At 44.0% G+C, this 23,678-nt stretch overlaps 1 protein-coding gene across 1 annotated transcript in view; it reads left to right on the top strand.

Annotated features, from left to right (window-relative positions):
• Positions 1 to 23,678, top strand: part of RSPH14 (radial spoke head 14 homolog) — a 217,365-nt gene that overhangs the window by 2,508 nt on the left and 191,179 nt on the right. Inside the window, exons 2-3 of the mRNA XM_084649430.1 lie at positions 757 to 859; positions 1,082 to 1,200. Coding sequence (XP_084505556.1) covers positions 757 to 859; positions 1,082 to 1,200 — 222 coding nt within the window. The remainder of the gene's footprint in view (positions 1 to 756; positions 860 to 1,081; positions 1,201 to 23,678) is intronic.

The following is a 23,678-nucleotide window of genomic DNA, read 5'->3' as shown; positions in this document are numbered from 1 at the left end:
GTGCAGAAGTAATGGTGGCATCATGGGCAGTGCGTGAACCACCGGCCCTGCCCCTTCTACACCCTCCCACCCCCCCGTGGCTGCCGGCTCTGGAGTGCGGGGCGATGTGGCCCCAGCCCCAGAGTGCCGGGAGGATGGGCAATGCAGCCCCAGCCCTGGGACCACTGCACAGGGGGAGCCGCGGAGCATGGGCCTGGCTGTTTGGAGACGCACGGCCTCCCCAGCCTATATGATACCTGCCGCCCATTGGTGGAATGGTATTGGAGAGGGGTGCGGGGAGGGCTCAGTCATCACAGCCTGAAATATTTTCAAAGGGGGTCCAGCAAAAAAGTTTGAGAATGCCTGCCTTAGTGGGTTTACTCTTAGCTTAAAAGCTTAGAGTTAAGCAAATGCATAAGTATTTGCAGGATTAGGGCCTTAGCTAGTGCAGAACACAGCAGCCTAATTACTTATGGCCCCACCAGTGCCCACTGAAGTTAACAAAAATCTTTCCATTGTCTTCACTGTGTTTTGAATCATGCCCTTAGTGATGCTAGCTGTGTTAAGCATATTACAGCTATAACTCATACACTACAGTTGTGAAATTTCAACACTGGGAGATTCGTGGCATGGCATTTTTGGTGGTAAATCTTCAACTCTGGAAGTCACTTTCTTTCTTGATGTGTTAGTGCCAGAGTTTGACCCAATCATTGCAATTTTAATAAACTAACCCTGAAGTAAAGAAATGTTAAAAAAAAAATCTATTCTGTTTTTTAGGATTCCTGGATAATCTGAAATATTTGCTTCTTGACGAAGATAGCACTGTTCGAGAAAAAACAACCGAAGTCCTTTATATAATGGCTACTCATAATGTTGGCAGGTAAGTATATTCCCCAGAGTTTACTGGATGGTATTGGAGAGTGGAGATGGTAGCTAAAGTTTAAGTGAAGAATACTCAGCAGCAGTTTCCAAGTTTCATCAAGATTGCTGGAATGATTTAGATTTAGAACAGAATGTCAGTGAGATTATTACACATTGGTAGGATTTATGAGTTTTGTTTTGCCTAATTAAATCTCCCATAAACCCAGCTTTCTGGTTTTAGGGATGGCTTTATAGAAAATGGAGTCATTCCTGCCCTGTCCCAGCTCTTGAATGATCCAGTGGATATCTGTCGGAGAAACATGCACCGGGCGTTTGAAATAATGGCAGAGTTACCGGCGGGTAGGATTTTTTTTTTTTTATTCAAAGTATTTCTTTCAGAAGGATACATAAAGTGCTCTGGCATCTTAATCTTTCCAGGTCTATTTAAGTATGCATTTCAAATGATTAAATACTTAAGGAGGCGAAAGCAGATAGTTGAATGTACCTTATTCCAAAATAATTTACAGCTTAAATTTTTTCAGTTTCCTTAAAATTCCATTAATGAGAAATAACTTTAAGTAAAGAAAATAAGATCAGCAAAAATAAGTAGTGTCTTATTTTTGTAATTTATCATTGAGTTACATCTGAAGACTTTAAAAGAATGTCTTGCTGCTTTTGAGTGAGGGACAATTATACTGCACGATGATCTGTTCTCACTTTTTAAATTGTTTGCAGGTTTTGTAATAGCAGTGTCAATTCTTACTTTTAAAAGATAAAAGGCTCACTCAGTTCACAGGTCATGTTGAAACAAGGTTCTATTGTAATGTGTCAGAAAAGCAATGTATGTTTTTTTCTTTTGGGTTTGATCTTGCAAACTCTTACTCACAAGGCATATTCCATTGACTTGAGTGAGACTGCTTGCATGTGTAAGGCTACTCTCTTGAATAAGAATTTGCAGGATTTCAGCCCTCAGATTTGGATTTCAGGAATTCCCATGAATGATATTGCATTAAAGAGGCTGCTTATTCTCTCTCTTAATTTTAGGGGGCTGACTTTGGCTACTATTCCAGCCCCCATACTCTACTCTGGCAGCTCATAGGGGCTACACAGGAGCTGCAAGAGGCTTGGGGCAAATTTCTCCAGTGCAAGGGTAATGCAGATCCTGTGTAAATATCCCTCACCTCACCCTACTCGCAAGCTCTGGTGTAGGGGGCATATCAGTGGCAGAAGGAGCACGCCAATAACATCAAGTGCTCCAGGGGTTCTGGGCTACTGTGCCTAGGCTATGGGCTGCTGTTTCAGCCCTCTAGCAGCCTAGAATTCATAGGGTGCAAAAATAACAAAACTGCATCCTTGCCCCCCACCGATCTTGTTGGGCTGCATCTCTCAGGAAGTGGAGTACAGCATTTAGCCCTAGGAGTTCAATCATAAGAATTTGTCTCTGACTTGAAATAATAGTGGGATAATTCATTATACTTTTTAAATGTTTTCTTTAGTCTAACTACATACATTTTTAGTTTTCTGTCTTCTTTTTGCCTTAAGGGTTTGGCCCTGATTTTTGATCCTTTTGTCCACATTTTTTAAAAATACTGATTTGTGTCAGAGTTCAGAAGTACAATAGTATCTACAGGAAATATCCATTTAAAATCCATTATATTAAGACAAAGGAAAACATACCAAATTTCAAGTGGAAGACTTCCATCATAGTAGTGGTGCTTAAAAGGCATTGAGAGAATGTTTAAAAAAAATTGCTGAGTGAGCATGCTTGAATTATAGAAGAGAACTTTTATGTGAATGCAGCCCGTTGTGAAGTTTGAAGTGAATAAATCAGTTAATAGCAGAGCAATCCAGTGGAAAACAAAACAACCAACAACTTTTATGTGATCACCATTAAGGTGTAGTAGATCACCTATCTATCAGATAAAAGGATTTTCTAGTAGAATTTAAAATTTTTTTTGCATTATTTTGTTCTATTAGTCATCCTGTAGACTTTCAAATCTAATGAGAAGGTGGCTTGCAACGTGACTCTTTAGTATGTCCTGATCTATCAGGGTACTTATTCATTCAGCTCTGTAGTCAAGATGATAAATAGCATTTTGTGGCACTTGTGAGAGAAGAAAATGTCGCAGGAAGAAAATATGCCAGTTGGTTCACAGCAGAATTATATGTTTAAAGAGTTGCTGTCAAGGCTAGCAGGCTTAAAATTAGACATATCACTGTGTATGTATTTTCAAGCATCTGTTTGAATATCACACTGTCCCTTTGCTTTTCCTTGACTGACTGTTCTTCAGTGTTGACAGTGTGTTGAAATGTTAAAGGCAAGCAGGATTCTTGGTATATCCTTTTCAGAGCAGAACAGTTTAACATACAAATAGTCGCAGATAGCAACGTAAACAGACCTTAACATGAAATAAATTACATTACACTCACATAACCCCCTTAACATTGCCAGAGTGATATAAAGGGGCTTTAGTGTATAAGAAAAAAAATCACACCTTTCATGTGTCATTTTTTTAACCATGCTGCCAGGAATTTCTTGCAGAACATAATGGCAGTATGCCATATATTATAAATCCAATGTATTCTCTGGCACGCCCGGAGCTACTAATACTGAATTTATTGCAGGATCATCCATTAGAGATGTTTGAATGTAAAAAGTACTGCAGCCTTAATTTTAGGGAACTATTCATGAATATTTTTGGCGAAGATTTCAGTGGCTACCAGAAGACATGTCTGACCCCTAACTGCTGTCAAAAACCTTATTGGAGCTCGTGGGCGTGAGTGCCAACTTTCATTCAGGATAAACATAAGCAGCACATAAGCTTCTTTTTGGAGTAAGATAGCTGAAACAATAGCTTCCACGGAAAACACAAACCACATACAACACTAGTCAGAAACTGAGCTGTGTGGGTGGAATAGTTTTATTGGGATCTGATTGCAAATGCATGGGGCTGTGGATCAGAAGAAGCTGTAGGGAGGCAGAAAGCAACAAGATAGGCACAGTAAACATGGTCCTGAGATAAAGTAAAGAAAGAGAGAGCCTTTTGGCAGAGTGATGGGTTGAAAGAGTCTTGGAGTATTGAGCTTGGAAACAGTCTCTTGTTTGCTTTCTGCTGTGTTCAGGGAAACAGGACCTTGTGTACGTTCTTTGTAAATAGAGGTATTTCTTTGATACAATCCTGTTTAACTAATTTCTCTTGCTAATGGAAACAACTCTCAAGACCACAAATATTGGCTAACAGCATGGGTCAAAGGGGGTAATACATAGTTCAAGTACCTTTTTGCAAAATAAAGTCAAGACATGGGACTTCTTACTCTGTGTATTTGTTTAGTATCAGGAAGTGTTTCTATCTGGATTTTGGTTTGTAGAGAAAATGTTCTATAAAGTAATTAATTTTGCAGGACAGGTGAATGCTGCTGTCTGACTTCAGGTAAAACACTTAGATCCTGATCCTGGAATGAGATCTTTTTGGATTCAAAGGTTCACCTACATGGAGCTCACTGCAGGGTTGAGACCTTAGTTTGTTCTGATCAGTAGTTAATGGAAATGGGTGACACTGTTGAAGAACAGTCTTATTTTACCAGCCTTAGATACCGATCCTGAATAGAAATACAAGTCCAAAGTTTTGTGATTTTGCATACCTCAAATTTTGGGAGCCAAACTGGAGAAATCTTAAAGGATCCTGATTTTCTCTAGAGTGAGTGCTGAGCACCTCTTTTGTGACTTAATTTTTTTTATAAAAGACAACGTGAAAAATACAAAAAGGTGGATGACTTGTAGTTTGTATATGTTTCCAAGAACCATACGCTTCATGGGATCCCCAAAAGACTTATGCAGTTTTACAACTCAAAGCTGCAAGACCAGACAGTACAAAACTAGACAATACTACAAATACATAGTTACAGTGGGGGGTTATAGTAATCAAATAGGCAAAAATGTATACAAATAGGAAAAACAGGGGACCAAAGAGGGATAGAAAAGGAGGTGGTGTTTGAAGGAATGGAAGTGTGTTCTTCTTTGAGCAGTCTAAATATTTTTAATCTAAATATATCTAGAAATGCAGTCAAAATTTCTTTGAATCCATATAACTGATCTTTACAGCGATAGGCTATTCTTTCTTTGGCTGTTAACTCAGATCGGTCTATCTATCACTGCTCTATTCTGGGCATAAGCCTACATTTCTGTAAAATCATGTACTTGGTGCTCAGCATTTTCTGAAAATCAGGGCCTTTCAAAGTGTCTCAAGCAGCACCCCGAAAAACGGATGCACCCAAAAATCATTAGTCACTTTTGAAAATCCATCTACGGCATATTCTCTGTGTATATTTTACCGTCAAACATTTGCACAACCTCTTGTTATCATTTTGCTATCAAACTGTGACACATAAAGCACATGCCAGGTAAAGTTATTTCATTAGTAAACCTGAGGGTTACCAACATTGTATTTAAAAAATAAGGGACAAATTTTGAAATCTGTATTTCAAAAATTAGCACCCCTGCCTCACCTCTCCTCCCCACCCCTCCAAATATTATCATCATCAATAATAAGCAGTACTCACCTACATTTGCCAGGGCTATTTCTTGCTGCTTTTTGCAGCACTTAGCAACTCCCAATCTTGTAATACAGAGATGAAAAAAAAAAAAGGGATGTCCCTTGTAATAGTGCACTGTTGGCAATCCTAGTAAACACTCATTGTGGCATACATGATCTAAGCCTTGTATACTTGGAGACCACCCTGACTTAAATTCTCCAGGAAAAGCTCCTGAATTCTGTAGCACTTCAGTATGACAGACTAGAGATTCTGTGGCATCTTCAGATGATTTTTTTTTAATGGAAGATTTTAGTGAATTAAATATGAAGGTGAACGAAGGCTGGAAATAAATAATACAATCAGGATAGTATCCCTTGATAATAAATTCAGTTTATGCTGTCTAAATTTTCAGTGTAATGCAGAACTTTGCATTGAAAATGTATAACTGCATTGTAGAAGTTGTTGGGGGAAGCAGGAATTTTGGCAGTTAATGAAGGAATAATTCTTTTGGCAGCAGCAAGGTGTGGGAGGCAGTTTGGGATTGTAGGATAAACACTTTAGGTGTATATTTGTGCTGAAATCAGTGATACAGCTAATAGTTGACATTTAAATTGTAATCATTAAGCTTTTGAATTAACACTCCATTGATATATGTGGGCCAGATCACAACTCCCATTCAAAGTTTATGGAGTTTGAGGGCACTCAGTACCCCAAAGGACCAGACCTAGCATGTAAAGTACTTCTCTTGTAGCCACTGTAGGCTTTTAACAGGGAAGATCACTGTTTACTTATGAGTATTCTAGTGAGAAAATGCTCTATTTCCTAATATTTTAAGGCCCAGTCTCAGGATGTGCAGAGTACCCTTAACTTTGATTAACTTCAGTGAGCAGTGAGGATGCTTCCTGTCTTTAAAGATCAAACCATTACTCTCACATTTCTGAAGCTGTGTGATTGCATGGATCTGTTGACTGGTGCTTCTTCAGGTTTTATATTTAGTTTATAATTCAAAGTTATTAATGAATTACCTGTATGATTTAGCTGTATCTGTCACACAACTTTTTTTGTTCAGTGTTTAATCAGATGTGTGTGACAAAAACAGTTGATGAAATATCTCAAGCTGTAGTTTTCATTTTATTCTTCAAGTTTTACAAAGACAAATGATACAGCAGTAGCATCTACTTCCAAAATAATTATTTTTCCAGGAGCACTATCACTGCAAAACAAAACTATTTTTTCTTTCACATGAATTTCTAGAGACAGACTTTTTTGAGGGTTACAGAAAAAGCAGACAGCTTTGGATTTCATTAGAACATCTGAATCTATCTAGCAATGAAATGCAGTAGTAAGCAAAACTGGCTCTTGGTGGTGCCAAAGCCTAAAACATTACTACTCAAAAATTCCACATAAAACAAAATGTGCTGTTAGTGTGTGTCATAGTGATATCTAGACCATTATTGCTAGTGGCTAATAAGCAGATAACAAAAATCAAATATTCCATACATTTTTGACTAGTGTGACGGGGCAAGGCCAGATGGCTATAGAAAAGTAGAGGGAGATAGATATATTAGCTCAAGGCTAAACAAATCCCTGGTACCAGGTTAAGTGAAATGGAAGCTGCTCCAGGTCAATTAAGACACCTGGGGCCAATTAACTTTCCAGAAGGCAGGGAGAAGGCTGGGTTGATTGGGACACCTGAAGCCAATCAGGGGCTGGCTGAAACTAGTTAAAAGCCTCCCAGTCAGTCAGGTGGGTGAGCATGTCAGGAGCTGTGGGAGGAAGTTGTGCTGTTGGAGAGACTGAGTAGTACACACCATATCAGGCACAAGGAAGGAGGCCCTGAGGTAAGGGTGAAGTGGAGCTTGAGGAAGTGAGGGCTGCTGTGGGGGAAGTAGCCCAGGGAATTGTACATGTCATGTTTCTAAAAGGTCAGCTACCATAGCTGATACTATTAGGGTGCCTGGGCTAGAGCCTGGAGTAGAGGGTGGGCCCGGGCTCCCCTCCCCCCCCGCACCTTTGCCCCCTGATTAATCACTGAGACTGGGAGACAACAGAGACTGTGCAAGGAAGGATAACTTCTCCTCACCTCCCTTGCTGGCTTATGATGAAAATGGCTCAGTAGACTATGACCCTTGTCTCTAGAGAAAGAAGGGTTACGTGGAGGGTCACAGTGAGCCTCTGAGGCTAGCGAAATCCGCCAGGAAACGCGGGACCCACGGAGGCAAGGACAGAGCTTTGTCACGACTGGTGTTAAAAGTGGGATTTCGTTCACAGCGTGGCAGAAGAAAGAGGTTTAAAAAAAAAAGCGCACTGGGGTTTTGGATTTTATTTATTTATTTATTTAGGTTCTTGTTTGTTTGCTTTGTACCACAATGGAGGAGGTGGTAAGAGCTCTGGTACAAGCCACTGCAGCCCAGCAGGAGGCCACCCGGGTTCAGGCAATGGCACAACAGGAGTCTATGCGGCTACAGCAGGAAACCAATCAATTATTGATGAGCCAGACGACGCAAGATCGTGCCCTGTTGAGGGAGGTGGTGGACCAGCTGAAGATCCTCACCACCCAGGCCCGGGGGTCTGACAGTATGCGAACCCTGAGGGCCACTGGTTGTCTGCCAAAGATGACGTCAGGAGATGACGTAGAGGCATATCTCCTCTCATTCGAAAGGACTGCTCAGCGTGAGGCGTCGCCCCAGGAGCACTGGGCCAGCATTCTCGCCCCTTTTTTGTGTGGAGAGGCCCAGAAGGCCTACTTTGACTTGCCTGCCACGGATGCCACTGACTATACCCATCTGAAGGCAGAGATCCTAGCACGATCAGGGGTAAAGGCAGCGGTAAGGGCCCAGAGGTTCCATGAGTGGAAATACTAGGAGAACAAACCCCCGAGGTCCCAGCTATTCAACCTCATACACCTCGCACAGAAGTGGTTACAGCCCGAGGTGTACAGGCCGGAGGAGATTTTTGAGATCCTGGTCATCGACCATTGCATGCGGGGACTGCCGCCAGATCTCCGCAAATGGGTAGGTCAGAACGATCTGTCCACGTACAATGAGATGATCACACTGGTAGAAAGATGGATGACAGCCAGGGAACTGACCCGACTACCCAAGGAAAGCCACTTTTGAAGCAAGCACCCGACCCCAACCCTGGAAGCTTGGGCAGCCAAACCCCTGGGGAGTCCTAGGTGGAAGAAGGGGGGTGAAAACCAGCAGGGACCCCAGAAGGAAGGGATTGGCCTGAGTGGGGGGAACCCCGGGACTAAACCCCCTAACACCCAGGATAGGGGAGTGATTAAAAGCAATTATAGATGTTATGCATGTGGGGAGTGGGGACACATAGCAGCACTGTCCCAGCACCGAGGAGCCTATGCAATGTAACTTGGGGGATTGGGAGGTCCCATGCTCCCTTATCCACCTCCTGGGGGTCGCATTAGCCCCGCATAATTACACCAGGCCAGTGAGGATAAATGGAACAGAGACTACAGTGCTTGTGGACTCTGGGAGTGCTATCACCCTCATATCGGGTAAGCTGGTAAAAAATAGTCAGCTACTACAAGCCAAACGCGTAGCAGTGATGTGCGTGCATGGGGCCATGAGCCATTACCCCACCATCCCAGTGGAGATAGAGGTTCAGGGAAACCCCACTGAGGTGGCCGTGGGCGTAGTTCCTAAACTTCCATATCCTGTAGTCATTGGCAGGGACTATCCAGGGTTTGATAATTTACTGCCCCTGGAGAGGCTGGAGGGAGGTGGGAACTCTGAGGACAGCGACTCGTCACCGGGTGAATGTCAACCCCCGATGTTCGCTGAGATTTCTCAGGATCTGTTCTCAGCCACCCGAAAGACCCGGAAGACAGAAAAAGAGAGGAAGGCTGCAAAGGCCCTGGGAACCTGGATCCTGACCCAGGGCCAGAAGACCTCCCTAATAGGCAGGTGGACGCGAGCAGCCAACAGAGAAACTTCCACCACAGAAGGTGAGCCAGAAGCTGCCCCCAGCCATAACGGTGGCGAGCCATTGGAAGAAGCAGAAGCCGGCCCCTGGGAGCTTGGGCAGGTTAGTCCCAGGAGAGAGACTTTTGGGCGGGACCAGGCGGAAGACCCCAGATATGATAACACCAGGAAAGAGGTGGCCGAGATCGATGGGATACCCGTGGATGGGAAGGTCCGGGGTTCCAGACCTTACTTTATAGTGAAGAAAGATCTCCTGTACCGCGTGGTGCAAATGCAGGAGCAAGAGATACAACAACTTCTGGTGCCACGAAAACATCAAAAAGCCATATTGAGTCTCGCCCACAGTCACCTGTTTGGAGGACACCTGGGGTAGAGAAAACCCAAGCACGGATCCTGCGGAGGTTCTTCTGGCCAGGAGTACATGAAGATGTCCGGCGATACTGCACCTCTTGTCCGGAGTGTCAGTTACATACCCCTTGCCCGTACTTGCGGGCTCCTTTGATACCTCTTCCAATAATAGAGGTTCCTTTCAAACGGATAGCCATGGATCTGGTAGGGCCCCAAGAGAAGACAGCTTGGGGCCACCAACATGTGCTTGTGGTACTGGACTATGCAACCCGGTACCCGGAAGCTGTTCACCTGCGCAACACAGCTTGCAAGACAATAGCTAAGGAGCTAGTACAGATCTTTGCCCGGGTTGGGCTACCCAAGGAGATATTGACTGATCAAGGGACACCTTTCATGTCCAAGTTGATGAAAGATCTCTGTTCATTGCTCCATGTACAAGCCCTACGGACCTCTGTATACCACCCGCAAACAGATGGCCTCGTGGAAAGGTTCAATAGGACCCTCAAGGCCATGATCAGGAAAGTGGTGAGCTGGGATGGGAAAGATTGGGATACCCTATTGCCTTACCTCATGTTCGCCATCCGGGAGGTTCCGCAAGCCTCCACGGGTTTCTCTCCATTCAAACTACTATATGGGCGCCACCCTCGGGGCATATTGGGTATAGCCAGAGAAGCCTGGGAAGAGGAGCCAAATCCCAGAAGGAACATAGTTGAGCATGTACTGCAGATGAGAGATCGGATAGCCCAAGTTACACCCATTGTACAGGAGCACTTGGAGAGAGCACAGGAGACCCAACGAACCCATTATAACCATCAAGCAAAGCTTCAACGGTTCCAACCAGGGGATCGGGTGATGGTACTGGTGCCCACAGCAGAAAGTAAGCTGTTGGCCCAGCGGCAGGGACCCTACAAAATAATTGAAGCCATGGGACAGCTGAACTATAAGGTGCGGCAGCCAGGCCGCTGGAAATCAGAGCAAATTTACCACATCAATCTTCTAAAACCTTGGCACGATCGAGAGGCATGCTTAGTCATGCAGGAGACCGTTCCCCAGGAGGATAACTTACATGAGCAAGTGAGGATATCATCTGATTTGACGCCCAGCCAAAAGATCGAGGCAGCCGACATGATTAATCGCAACCAAGATGTGTTCTCTACAAAACCAGGGCGGATGACTGAGACCTATCACCATATCCGCACGATCCCTGGAGCCAAGATAACATTGAGACCCTACCGAATCCCAGCAGCCAAAAGAGAAGAAATCAAGGCCGAAGTAAAAAAAATGTTAGAATTAGGGGTTATTGAAGAATCTTACAGTCAGTGGTCCAGTCCAATTGTTCTAGTGCCTAAACCTGACGGTACCATGAGATTCTGTAATAACTTTCGCTGACTGAATGAAATATCCCAGTTTGATGCATACCCCATACCACGCATCGACGAACTGGTTGACCGACTGGGTAGTGCCCGATTCTTAACTACACTGGATCTGACAAAAGTGTACTGGCAGATTCCTCTGACCAAAGAAGCTAAAGAAAAGACAGCATTCTCCACCCCGGATGGGCTATTCCAGTACACTGTGCTCCCTTTTGGGCTACATGGGTCCCCAGCCACATTCCAGTGCCTCATGGATAAGCTGCTGCAGCTGCATACCTAGATGATCTCATCATTTATACGGCAGACTGGGGAACCCACTTGGACAAAGTTGAGGCAGTACTGCGCAACTTAAGGCGGGCTGACCTCACTGCTAATCCCGCTAAATGCGCCATAGGGCTAGCAGAGGCTAGGTACCTGGGATATATTGTGGGAAGGGGCATATTGAAGCCCCAAACGAATAAGCTAGAGGCAATTCAAAACCGGCCCCAGCCGACCAGAAAGAAGCAGGTCCGTGCATTCCTAGGTGTGGTAGGCTACTACTGACTGTTTATTCCCCACTTCGCCACTAGGGCAAGTCCCCTAACAGACCTGGTGAAGGCCTGAGGTCCAGACATGGTAAAGTGGACCAATGCAGCAGAGGGGGCATTTACAGACCTCCGGACGGCCCTCTGTAATGACCCCGTACTCATAGCCCTGGACTTTAACAGGGAATTTATTTTACAAACAGACGCTTCCGAGGTGGGGTTGGGAGCAGTTCTGTCGCAAATGGTGGGAGAAGAGGAACACCCGATCCTCTACCTAAGCAGAAAGCTTCTCCCAAGAGAACAGAAATACACAGTAGTCAAGAGAGAATGCTTTGCTGTCAAATGGGCTATGGAGACACTGCATTATTACCTCTTAGGCCGGCGATTTACTCTTGTGATGGACCATGCACCCCTCCAGTGGAATAAGGAAAAGAATGCAAGGGTCACCAGGTGGTTCTTATCCCTCCAATCCTTCCAGTTCCGCATACGGCACAGGGCTGGATGCCACCATGGCAACGCTGATGGTCTGTCATGAGCATACTGCCTGGCGTCCCAAGTTGCCCAACTCTATGGTGTTGGGGGGGGTGGATATGTGATGGGGCAAGGCCACATGGCTATAGAAAAGTAGTGGGAGATAGATATATTAGCTCAAGGCTAAACAAATCTCTGGTACCAGGTTAAATCAAATGGAAGCTGCTCCAGGTCAATTAAGACACCTGGGGCCAATTAAGAACTTTCCAGAAGGCAGGGAGAAGGCTAGGTTGATTGGGACACCTGAAGCCAATCAGGGGCTGGCTGAAACTAGTTAAAAGCCTCTCAGTCAGTCAGGTGGGTGAGCATGTCAGGAGCTGTGGGAGGAAGTTGCGCTGTTGGAGAGGCTGAGTAGTACACACCATATCAGGCACAAGGAAGGAGGCCCTGAGGTAAGAGTGAAGTGGAGCTTGAGGAAGTGAGGGCTGCTGTGGGGGAAGTAGCCCAGGGAATTGTACATGTCATGTTTCTAAAAGGTCAGCTACCATAGCTGATACTATTAGGGTGCCTGGGCTGGAGCCTGGAGTAGAGGGTGGGCCCAGGCTCCCCCCCGCACCTTTGCCCCCTGATTAATCACTGAGACTGGGAGACAACAGAGACTGTGCAAGGAAGGATAACTTCTCCTCACCTCCCTTGCTGGCTTATGATGAAAATGGCTCAGTAGACTATGACCCTTGTCTCTAGAGAAAGAAGGGTTACGTGGAGGGTCACAGTGAGCCTCTGAGGCTAGCGAAATCTGCCAGGAAACGCAGGACCCACGGAGGCAAGGACAGAGCTTTGTCACATTAGTTACATTGAAAAATACTGGAGTTCTCAAAAGAGCAGGTGTGAAAATAAGATAGAGAAGCTACAGCCATATTTTATATGGGGAGAATAATAGCTATCTGTAATGGGATACACTCACCTCACGCAAGCACCCTTTGGTCAAGTGTGCGCGTGCCTGCAGTTTTTTCTCCGCTCACAGTACCCCCTGTCAGCTGCTGCGCTTGTCAGACAGGTCTTCAGTGACTCAGCCCTCCAGCCAAGTCACACACAGTCCATGTGCAAAACAAACTAATCCCTTCCACTGTACAGTCCAAAATGTCCTGCAGCTCTCCCTGGGCTCAGTCTTCTAACAGTCCAACAGGGCCTGTAGCATCAACCTAAGGGACCTCCCTGGGCTGAGGCCCTTAATTAGTCCAACAGGGGCCTATTGCAGTACCCCCTCAGGTGGTGCATCTTCCTGTAGCCCTTCCTAGTCTCAGTCTTTAAGCAGTCCAACAGGGCCCATTACGGTACCCTCGATTGGTCCAGCTAGTTTGCAAGGTTCCTACGCAGGTACGGAGCAGCACCCAGAGGGCTTCTTCCCTGGGGACACCTTGCCTCTACTTGAGTCCTCAGTGACCCCAGCCTTCCTGCTGAGCCACCCCTCTTGGGCTCAGTTCACTGACCACAGCTCCCCGCTGAGTCAGTCCCAGTGCAGCCGCCTTCTCTGGGCTGCCACAGTTCTAATTCCCTTCCTTAGGATGTATCCACTTCCCCCCAGTGCTGATGGGGGGAGGATCTGGTCCCACCCATTGCTCCAGGCCCCAGCCCAGGGACCCTATAGGTAGCAGCCACATGCTGCATCCCTTTACTAATTGCTGCTCTACATTTCCCTGGGCCACTTCCCCATAGCCCATCTTAGTTGAGTCCCAGCAGCCAGCATCTCCTTCCTCTTTCCTCCAGTCCCTGCCAATAACTAACTGCTTAGTTCCAGCAGCCCCCCAGAAGCTATTCTTATACCCCCCCAGTCCCTACCAACAACTGATCTGTCCAGCCCTTTCAGCCACTGCAGCCAGCCAGGAGCACCTTTCACTCTCCCATTCTGTGCCAGCAGACTGAACTCAGTCTGGCCCAGCAGCAGCTTTTACACAGGACTGCTGGGCCCTGACTGGCTGCTCCCTGCAGCCTCTTTTCTGATTGGCTGCATCCCATGCAGTCACTCTAGGGAGCTTAGAGGACCCTCTCCACTACCCTTTTCTGGGGTAGGGTGTGGCAAGACATCCACCAGGGGGCCTGAGGGCCTAGTCCACCCCGTCACACTATCTAAACTGTGAAATCTTTTCTCATTAGATTTTCTCAAATAGATTCTTTGAACATTTGTTACCTTTTTTTCTACAGAAAGACTCACAACAGTTAATATTGAGGAAACAACAGATTTACATAGTTGTGAAAATTACTTAGTTAGGCAGTAAGAAAAGGCCACAAGTACTCCTTTTCTTTTTGCGAATACAGACTAACACGGCTGTTACTCTGAAACCTGTTAGTTAGGCAGTAAACATACTTGCACAAAATTGTCATGTGCCCTCATTGCAAATTCAGTTGAAAGGAGGAGGCAGAATTGCCTTATCAGGGACCAAATCGCAGAGGTCTTTTTTTTTTTAAAAAAAAAAGTTTGTGTTACTGTTGTATGTTGTTAGTATTTTGAACACTTCCACTCATTTCTGTTACACTTGGTCCAATCATGCTATGTATCACTTTGGGCCAAATTCTGCTCATTTTACATGTGCGAGTAAAGTCAAACTGACTGCAATGGGACTATTTGCATGTGTGAGAAAAGCTGAATTTGACATACATTTTTCAAGCAAAAAGTTGCTGTCTCCAGCACTGTCTTCTTATGGTTTGTTTGAACCATACCCCTCTAACTGAACTCTAATCTTTCTGTTAGAAACTCCATTTCTTTTGCTGTGGAGTGCCTCAAAATTTTTACTTTCATCTCCTAGCTAACTCTTAACTTCTTGCTATTAAATGTTTCAAAGACTAATGTTATTCTGGGTAAAGAGCTCTTGGCTGAGATTAAGACAGGGTCTTTGCTATCTTCTGCTGGTCTAAATATTGGTATATGACTCCTAAGGCAGAAAGTTTGTTGTGAGGAGGTTGTGGTGATAGAAAGTGGCTGCAACCTTTGTCTATCAGGAGGACTTGGGGGGCTACTGCAATGCAAAAATGGGTGGCAGTCTCCAGGAATGGTGACTGGTCAGGGTGGCTGGGGGATGCAGTGAGTTGGCACGTTACTTGAGAAGCCTCAGGTGGCAGAGCCCTGATAGCAATTTGAAGCTGTCTTTGCCTAGCAGAAACCTTGAGGGAACTGTAACATCACCTCCCTTAAATCTCCCACGGCCCATGGAGGTATGAGGAATACCTTCCTGCAAACAACTTGAATGAATCTAGCCCTTTGATGTCCCATGTCTCCAACTCTGCTATCATTCTCCCTAACCCTTAAAACATTGGAATTTTCCATTTGGTGAGCCAAATAAATCTTTAGACAGATACGTATATAGACCCACTGTCTCCGTAGTTCAAAAACCAGTCAGAGAACACTTCAATCTCTCTGGTCACTCGATTACAGACCTAAAAGTGGCAATTCTTCAACAAAAAAACTTCAAAAACAGACTCCAACGAGAGACTGATGAATTGGAATTAATTTGCAAACTGGATACAATTAATTTGGGCTTGAATAGAGACTGGGAGTGGATGTGTCATTACACAAAGTAAAACTATTCCCCCCCCGCCCCCCACTGTTCCTCAGACGTTCTTGTCAACTGCTGGAAATGGCCCACCTTGATTATCACTACAAAAGGTTTTCTCCCTCCCCCCCACCCCGCTCTCCTGGTGGTAATAGCTCATCTTAAGTGATCACTCTCCTTACAGTGTGTATGGTAACACCCATTGTTTCATGTTCTCTGTGTATATAAAAATCTCCCCACTGTATTTTCCACTGAATGCATCCGATGAAGTGAGCTGTAGCTCACGAAAGCTTATGCTGAAATAAATTGGTTAGTCTGTAAGGTGCCACAAGTACTCCTTTTCTTTTTGCGAATACAGACTAACACAGCTGCTACTCTGAAACCTGTCTCAGTAGGGTTAACTCAGGTGTTAGTTCTACATCTTAATCTTGCCTGATGTCAGCTTTGACCCTGAACTTACTTTTGTCTCCCATAACTCCCTTATCTATAAATAAGCCTGTCCATTACCTCTTCTGGAACATTGCAAGAATTTGTCCTTATCTTGACCCTGTTCTCTGCTGAAATCCTTATTCATGCTTCTATCACTTCACATCTTGACTATTGCATTTCTGTCTTTTATAGTTTTCCTGAATCACTACCTTATAAACTTCAAGGAGTCCAGAATGCCATGCCATGACTGCTTTCTTCCTTCAGGAAATGAGACTATATCAACCCCATCATTTCTCACCTTCACTGGCTTCCTATCCATATCTGAATCCAATTAAAAAGTGACTTGCTGGTTTTCAAAACTCCATGTGAACTCATTCCACGCTGTTTCTCTGACCTGATAGCCCCCCATTCCCCTGCTTACTCATCTGCCTTTCCAGTGTTATCCTCATCTCTGTTCCTTCATCTTGACTCATCACATTTGACGTTTGCTTGACCTATCAATCTGAAACTTTCTTTTTCTCTCCAAGTTACAGAGACACTCTGCTTTTAGCACTTTCTGGTGCATTATTATGAAGTCTTCTCAATTTCTTACCAGTAAGTGGCAGTATGTGATTAATCTTGCAGGTGCTGGTGAATGTTAAATAGTTCCTGTAGAATTCTTTTTTTCTGTGCATATTATTAAGGTACTTACATCTGATACTCCAGAAGAAGCCTTTTACTTTCCTCAGGATAGTGAGTCTGGATTCTTAAAAATGTAGTAGTATAAGTAGAAAAAGTATACAGAATTTTGCATATTTTTGCTTTCACGGTATATTAATGGGATATAGATGCCACATATTGTTTGGAATTTGGATACAAGTATACTGAAATATATGTGGAGATGTATGAGGTTTTTTTATACTTACCAGTATATATTTAGGGGTAGATTTTCAAACATATTAGGCAACCTACTCTCATTGACTTTCATTGGGAGTGGGGCATCTAATTGCTCTTTCTGCCTTTGAACATCTTCCCTTTAACATATACCCCGGACAAAAACTTAGTTAAGATTATTTTAATGTTGAGAGTACATATCAATAATTTAGGATTAAATACATTCTTCTTCAAGGGCCTCCATGCATTACTATTTCTGGGATATGATACTCCTGGAGTTGAACTGCAGAACTACTGTGAAAAGCCATGACTATTGGGAATGACAGAGATCTCATGACAAGGTGACTTCTTCACCCTATTCTGTATAAGGGAGTACATCCCCTGCCAAAACAGAGAGCAAATGGAATTCATCTTCATGTCCACAGATGAGACCTTCCCTTAGCCTAGTTTAATAAATAATAATTTAGGATAGTTTAGTGAGGATATCCCTTTCCTTGTCCTGGGAGACTTTGGCCCCTTACCGGGACCATGTCAGACCCAGAGCCCCATAAGTGTTTTCAGAAGGTGCATCCTGTGCCCATCAATTGTACTGGAGACCAACGCGCAACTCTAGTGTCTTGTATGTCTGGGCAAGACCCTCTCAATAAAGCAATGTTTTGCTGTGCCCTCACTTCTCATGGTGCAAGGGAGAAACACATGGGGCTCCAGGCTCATCTAGCTTCTTGATGCCTGCATCCTGATACTCCAGTGGGCCCATTCAGGGAATTAAAACCAGACTCTGTGTTGAGGTCCTCTGACACATGACCCCAGGCTCACTTTGCTTCTCTGGCCATCTTCTATTATGGGTTCAAGACTGGAATATCCTATGCCTTATGCTGGGAGTGAAGCTCTCATCCAGCACCAGTTAAATCAAAAGCAGCACTGAAGACCAAACCACCACTGCCTGTAAAGGCCTCAATAGCCTTGATGCTGATGCAGGAAGCACCCACCTAAGTGTTTACCTTCACCTGGCACCACTGACCTTGGGATATTGGACTTCTTTCGTTGCCTCAAATCCAGGCGGCATGGAATGATATCATGCAGGGCCCTCTTGTGTTACGCTTGTGGCTCTACATAGAGGACTCCATGAAGGCCATTTTGGAAGGCCACTTTGGTGGCAGTGCTCATACTCCTTTTGGTACCAATGCCCTCAACCAGAGCCTATTCTTCATCTGGTGCCAGTACAACCTTCCTTACTGGCACCAGATTCCTTACATATGCAGGGGGATCTGCCTATATTTGAGGAATGGAATGAGGCTTCAGAGAAACCATACAAGTTACCTTTGGAGGAAAGTACAGAGCTCCACAGCAGAAAAACAGAGTAGTGATTCATCTGTTTATCATCCTGATGATCAAAGATATTTTCAGGAGCAAATGGAACAACTGCAAATACTCTCCAACTGCAAACAAGGGTCAAAGCACTGGAAAAATCTAATTCCCTATTTGACATATCTCAAATGCAGACCATGGAGAATTTGGCTCTGCCTCTTAGCTCTGGCTATCCCAATCCAGGTAAGGATATCTGTCTATTTCCCCTTTCTTCTCTTCTCTTACCCAGTTGTGGTCTCCTGTGTCAGTTGAAGGACATACAAAATTCTCCAACTAACATCATGGTGATGCCTGCAGCACAAGAGAGAGTCGGGGCAACAAAATGTTTCATTCGACTTCTTCTGACAGAGAGGAACATAAACTAAGTGCATTTGGCAGCTCTTAGTCAATAAGCCTTCAGATGGTCAACTATCAGGCAATTGTCTCACTACAGTTTGTTTTCTGGGATGCCAGGATCCCTGTATTTGTATTCTCTTCTGTAAAAAACAGAGGATGTAGTCATATCATATGATGATGATAACTCTCTTTCCATTCCATTAGTATCTCAGGCGTATGTTAATCAGCAGCTACTGAAGACAGACATTTTAAAATCAGCAGGTCCAGATAACTTGCATCCAAGAGTTTTAAAAGAGCAGGCTGAGTTGGTTGCTGGACTGTTAATACTGGCTTTCAATAAACCTTGGAACACTGGGGAAATTCTAGAAGACTGGAAGAAAGCTAATGTGCCAGCTTTTACAAAGGGCAAACTGGATGACCCAGGTAATTTTAAGTTTGTCAGTCTGACATCAATCCTGGGCATGATGATGCAGGCCTCTGTTAATAAAGAATAAAAGAGGATAATATAATTAAAGCCAATCAACATGGGGTTATGAAAAATAGATATAGTCAAACGTGATATCTTTTTGATGGGCATACAAGTTTGTTTGCAAGTTTATTAAAGATAATAGTGTTACGTAATGTACTTAGACTTCTGTAAGCCATTTGACATGGTACTACATCGCATTTTGATTAAACAACTTGAACAAGTAAAAATAGTGTGGCACAGATTAAATGGATTAAAAGATGATTAACTGACAAGTATCAAAATGTAAATGGAGAATCATCACCGAGTGGAGGGTGTTTATAGTGGAGTCCTGCACAGATCAGTTCTTGGCCCTACACTATTAACATATTTATCAATGACCTGGAAAAAAACATAAAGTCATCATTGATAAAGTTTGTAGATAACACAAAAATTGGGGAAATGGTAAATAATGAAGAGGACAGGTCACTGATACAGAGCGATCTGGGTCACTTGGTATGCTGGGTGCAAGCAAACAATATGTGTTTTAATACAGCTAAATGTAAATGTATATGTCTAGGAACAAATAATGTAGGCCATACTTACAGGATGCAGGGGGCTCCATTCTGGGAAGCAGTGACTCTGAAAAAGATTTGGGGGTCAGGGTAGATATGAGCTGAACATGGGCTCAAAGTGTGATGCTCTGGCCAAAAGGACTAAGGCAATCCTTGGCTGCATAAACAGAGGATTCTTGAGTCAGAGACGAGAGATTATTTTACCTCTGTATTTGACACTGGTGCGACTGCTGCTGGAATACCGTGCCCAGTTCTGGTGTCCATAATTCAAGAAGGATGTTGATAAATTGGAGAGGGTTCAGGGAAGAGCCATGAGAATGATTAAAGGATTAGAAAATATGCCTTATAGTGACAGACTCACGGACTTAGTCTATTTAACTTAACAAAGAGAAGGATAAGGGATGACTTAATTACAGTCTATAAGAATCTACATGGGGAACAAATATTTAATAATGGTCTCTTTGAATCGTATAACACGATCCAATGGCTGGAAGTTGAAAGTAGACAAATTCAAACTGGAAATGAGGCATACATTTTTGACAGTGAGTGTAATCACCAAGTTTCCAAGAGTTGTGATGGATTCTTTATCACTGGCAATTTTAAAATCCAGATTGGAAGTTTTTTAAAAAGATTCACTCTAGGAATTATTTTGCGAAGTTCTATGGCCTGTACTATACAAACAAGAGGATCACAGTGGTCCCTTCTGGCATTAGAATGTATGACTCTCAGATTCCTTGCCAGAGGAACAGAAGAAAGCAGGCAAGACTCTGGTCGCCAAAGGTCATTGTGATGGGTTCCCTCCGATGTCCCACTTAGAACTTGGATACCATTGAGCCTGCCTGTTCCACCAGCCTGGGTTCCCCTTACTCTGTGCTGCTGTGACAGGCTCTCAAGCCCCCTTCCAGCACACACACAGGTAGAGACACACCCAGTTGCAGTTATATTCACACAGATGCTGAGATCAGCTCTGCATGGAAGAGCTCAGCTAAGGAATTGCCCAGCACACAAGTGCACACCTCCTCTGGAGTGTAAACCCAAAATTGTATCGTCTTGCACTGCACAGTGAACTATATAGCATAAGATCATAAAATTCTCCCTCAGTGTGGAGAGAGATATGCAACAGCTTTCTGCTCCAAGTAGGAGTTCCACACTGGTTTTAGAGACAAACCAAGACAAGTTTATTAACTACAAAAGATAGATGTTCAGTGATTATAAGTGATAGCAAACAGATCAAAACAGATTACCTTAGTAATTAAACAAAAACCGCAAACTGAGCTTAACACAACAGATAGGTAGGATATGAATTAGCAAATTCTCACCCTGAGTGATAAACAGGCTAGCAGATTCTGAAGCACAAGTTGCCTTGGCTTTCCCAGGTTTTCATACACAGGCTAAAAATCCTTCCAGCCTGGAACCATCAATCACTTCCCACAGTTCAGTCTTTGTTCCTCAGGTGTTTCCAGGTGTGTTGTTATAGGGAGAGTGAGGTGCCCCCATGATGTCATTTTCCCCCTTTTATATCCTCTCCCCACTTGCGGGAAAGCTCTTTTGCTGTGTCCTGGGTCAAACAGTTCCCATTGTGTAGTGCTATCTCTGAGAGGTTTCTATTGTACACAGTTCCTGGAGTAATCCTTGTGCTTGTGTGCATTTCCTCAATAAGCCATTAACATTGTTTGGTCCTTTTACTGTCCTACCTGAAAGGCTGGTTGTGGGTGTTCTCAACTTCAGGTCATGTTTCAGCACCACATACATAGCCACACTTCAGAACTTCACATACATCAATAGCATATACAATCCAATGAGATATTACTGTCTAGCAGATGAAGACTTTTAGAATGACACCTCACAAGGCATACTTTGTATAAGAGTATCCTAATTACATGACAGTGGTGAATATTGGGGTGTCAGGGTGTCACAGTTGTATGCTTGCTGACACTCTCTAAGAGCAGCATATAATGCCTCAGACACCAGTGCAAGGCCAATGGCTACTGGAGTGGCTCTTAGGAGGTACTCCTGGCTTAGATCCTCCAGTCTCACATTTGACTATCATGGAAAATTTAAAACATTTCATCTGGGGGCAATGGCCTTTTAAGCATAAAAAAGGAGGTGACCCTGAAGAAGATCAAAGGTCACTAAGGCCGCTGCCCACTTCCTGGAACTAACACAGTCCTCTTACTCAGCTGAGAGGAGGTTCTCCTACCTGTCACTCCACTTGCAGAAACAGACTTCCTTAACACCAAGGGATGTAGTCCCAGAGGTGGTAGAATCCTCTTCCTAAACCTACTCCTGCAAACAACCTCAGCATTATAAGAGCATGATTCCTCATTGCATGTTCTCATAGCCCTTAGCAGCAGCCCCCAAACATCTATTTTGATATAACTGAGTGCTATACACTGATTTGCATCTCTGATGGGGTACACAAACCCCACAGGGGACCACAAGGGGTTAAGGAGCTGCTCTTAGCTCAACCAGCTCCATCTGGCCACACCTGCAAGACATGCACAGTCTGGAGAAGGAGTTTAAAAGAGAAGCTGAACAGCTCACTTGTGAGCAGACCAGGGAAGAGAGCAAACTTCAACCCTCAGCTCCTGAGAAAGGGCTGACTGAAGACAGGAACTTCCCTGACAACCACTGCCTGAAAGTCCCTCCCTGAGGGAAGGGAAGGCCTGACCCTGATACACCCCGAGAGAGAGTCATTCCCCTCTCTCTGTTACTAACTCAGTTTATTTGTGTTAATTCCCTTTGCTTTTTGTTTATGGATTATACCAAAAGGAGAGGGACTTTGAAGTGACCTGGCCGGAGAGCAGCCTGCAACAACAGACCCCAGTGGAGAGAGATCTGCCACAACACACCCTGCCCCAAGGAGATGCCAGTAATGAACCGATCCTTTTACAGCACCACATCTCATGTCCATCCTCCCTCATCTGCTCCCTTTGGACTTTATCTCTCCTCTCATAGAATCTGATACAAGATTACTTCCAACAGTGGTTACTAGACATCATCAGCGACAGATATTCCATCCTGTTCTGCATCAGGCCACCTCGCCATCTCTCTCTCATCCTCCTTAAGGACCCATTTCAAGAGAAAGTCCTGCTGGGAAAAGTGGATTCCCTCCTCAGGAAAGGAAAAATAGAAGAGGATCTGTAGGAACACAGTGAAGGAATTTATTTTTGCTATTTCCTGGTCTGTAAGAAGAGCAATAGTTTGAGATACATCCGAAACCTCAAACATCAACAGGTACATAAGAACATTCAAGTTCAGGACACTTAATCTAAGGGACATTATCCATTCCTTATCTTGGGGAAATTGGTATGCAGCTCTCAACTTTCACGTGGCAAACAAACAGAGTCTGGATATTCTGTGTTGTGACAGGACACTACCACTTCAAAGTCCTTCCTTTTGGCTTGTCCACTTCTTGTATGTCTTCACTAAGTGCCTTGTGGTGGTGGCCCTTTCTTATAAAAACATTAAATTCTTTTAGGCACCACTTGAGCTGGACTGGCTTATCAGTCTGCAACCATCTCTTTTTAGAAACAATTCCAGTTATAATACTTTCCCAACTCTCAAAAGTGTCTCTTCCATCCCATCCTTCAACAGCTAAAGAAATAATAATCTACATAATCCATGGATAATCGGTGTTGAAGGGGAAAAAAATTCTTTTTGAAGCCAGTGTTGCTGCATGGAGTGCCAAAGCTGAAGGAGGACAGATGGCACCCTCATTTCAACAGATGAAACATCTATTCTGTGAATGTCATCTTTGCTAGGGTGAAGTGGAATCCCAGGTGTATTACTGGACTTGTCCTTCCACATAGTAGTGTACTGCATCACTGATGAACAAGAAGACTGAGGAAACAGATGCATATTTAATTGAATGATTTATCAACATCCAGGAAAAGACTGACTCCACCATGTCTGAAAAACCAAGAAAGGTAAAAAATTGTGAAACAGGAAAGAGGAGGACAGGTGGATTATGGGAAAAATATAACCTAACCCAGAACATTATTTTTTCCTTAGATATGATAAAAGTGCATTGCAGATGAATTGCTCACATTGGCTATATTCAAAAATCAG

This window comes from Lepidochelys olivacea (assembly GCF_965140295.1).
Source record: "Lepidochelys olivacea isolate rLepOli2 genome assembly, chromosome: 15".
In the NCBI taxonomy this organism is placed as follows: Eukaryota; Metazoa; Chordata; order Testudines; family Cheloniidae; genus Lepidochelys; species Lepidochelys olivacea.
This window is presented reverse-complemented; position numbering and strand designations above follow the sequence as displayed.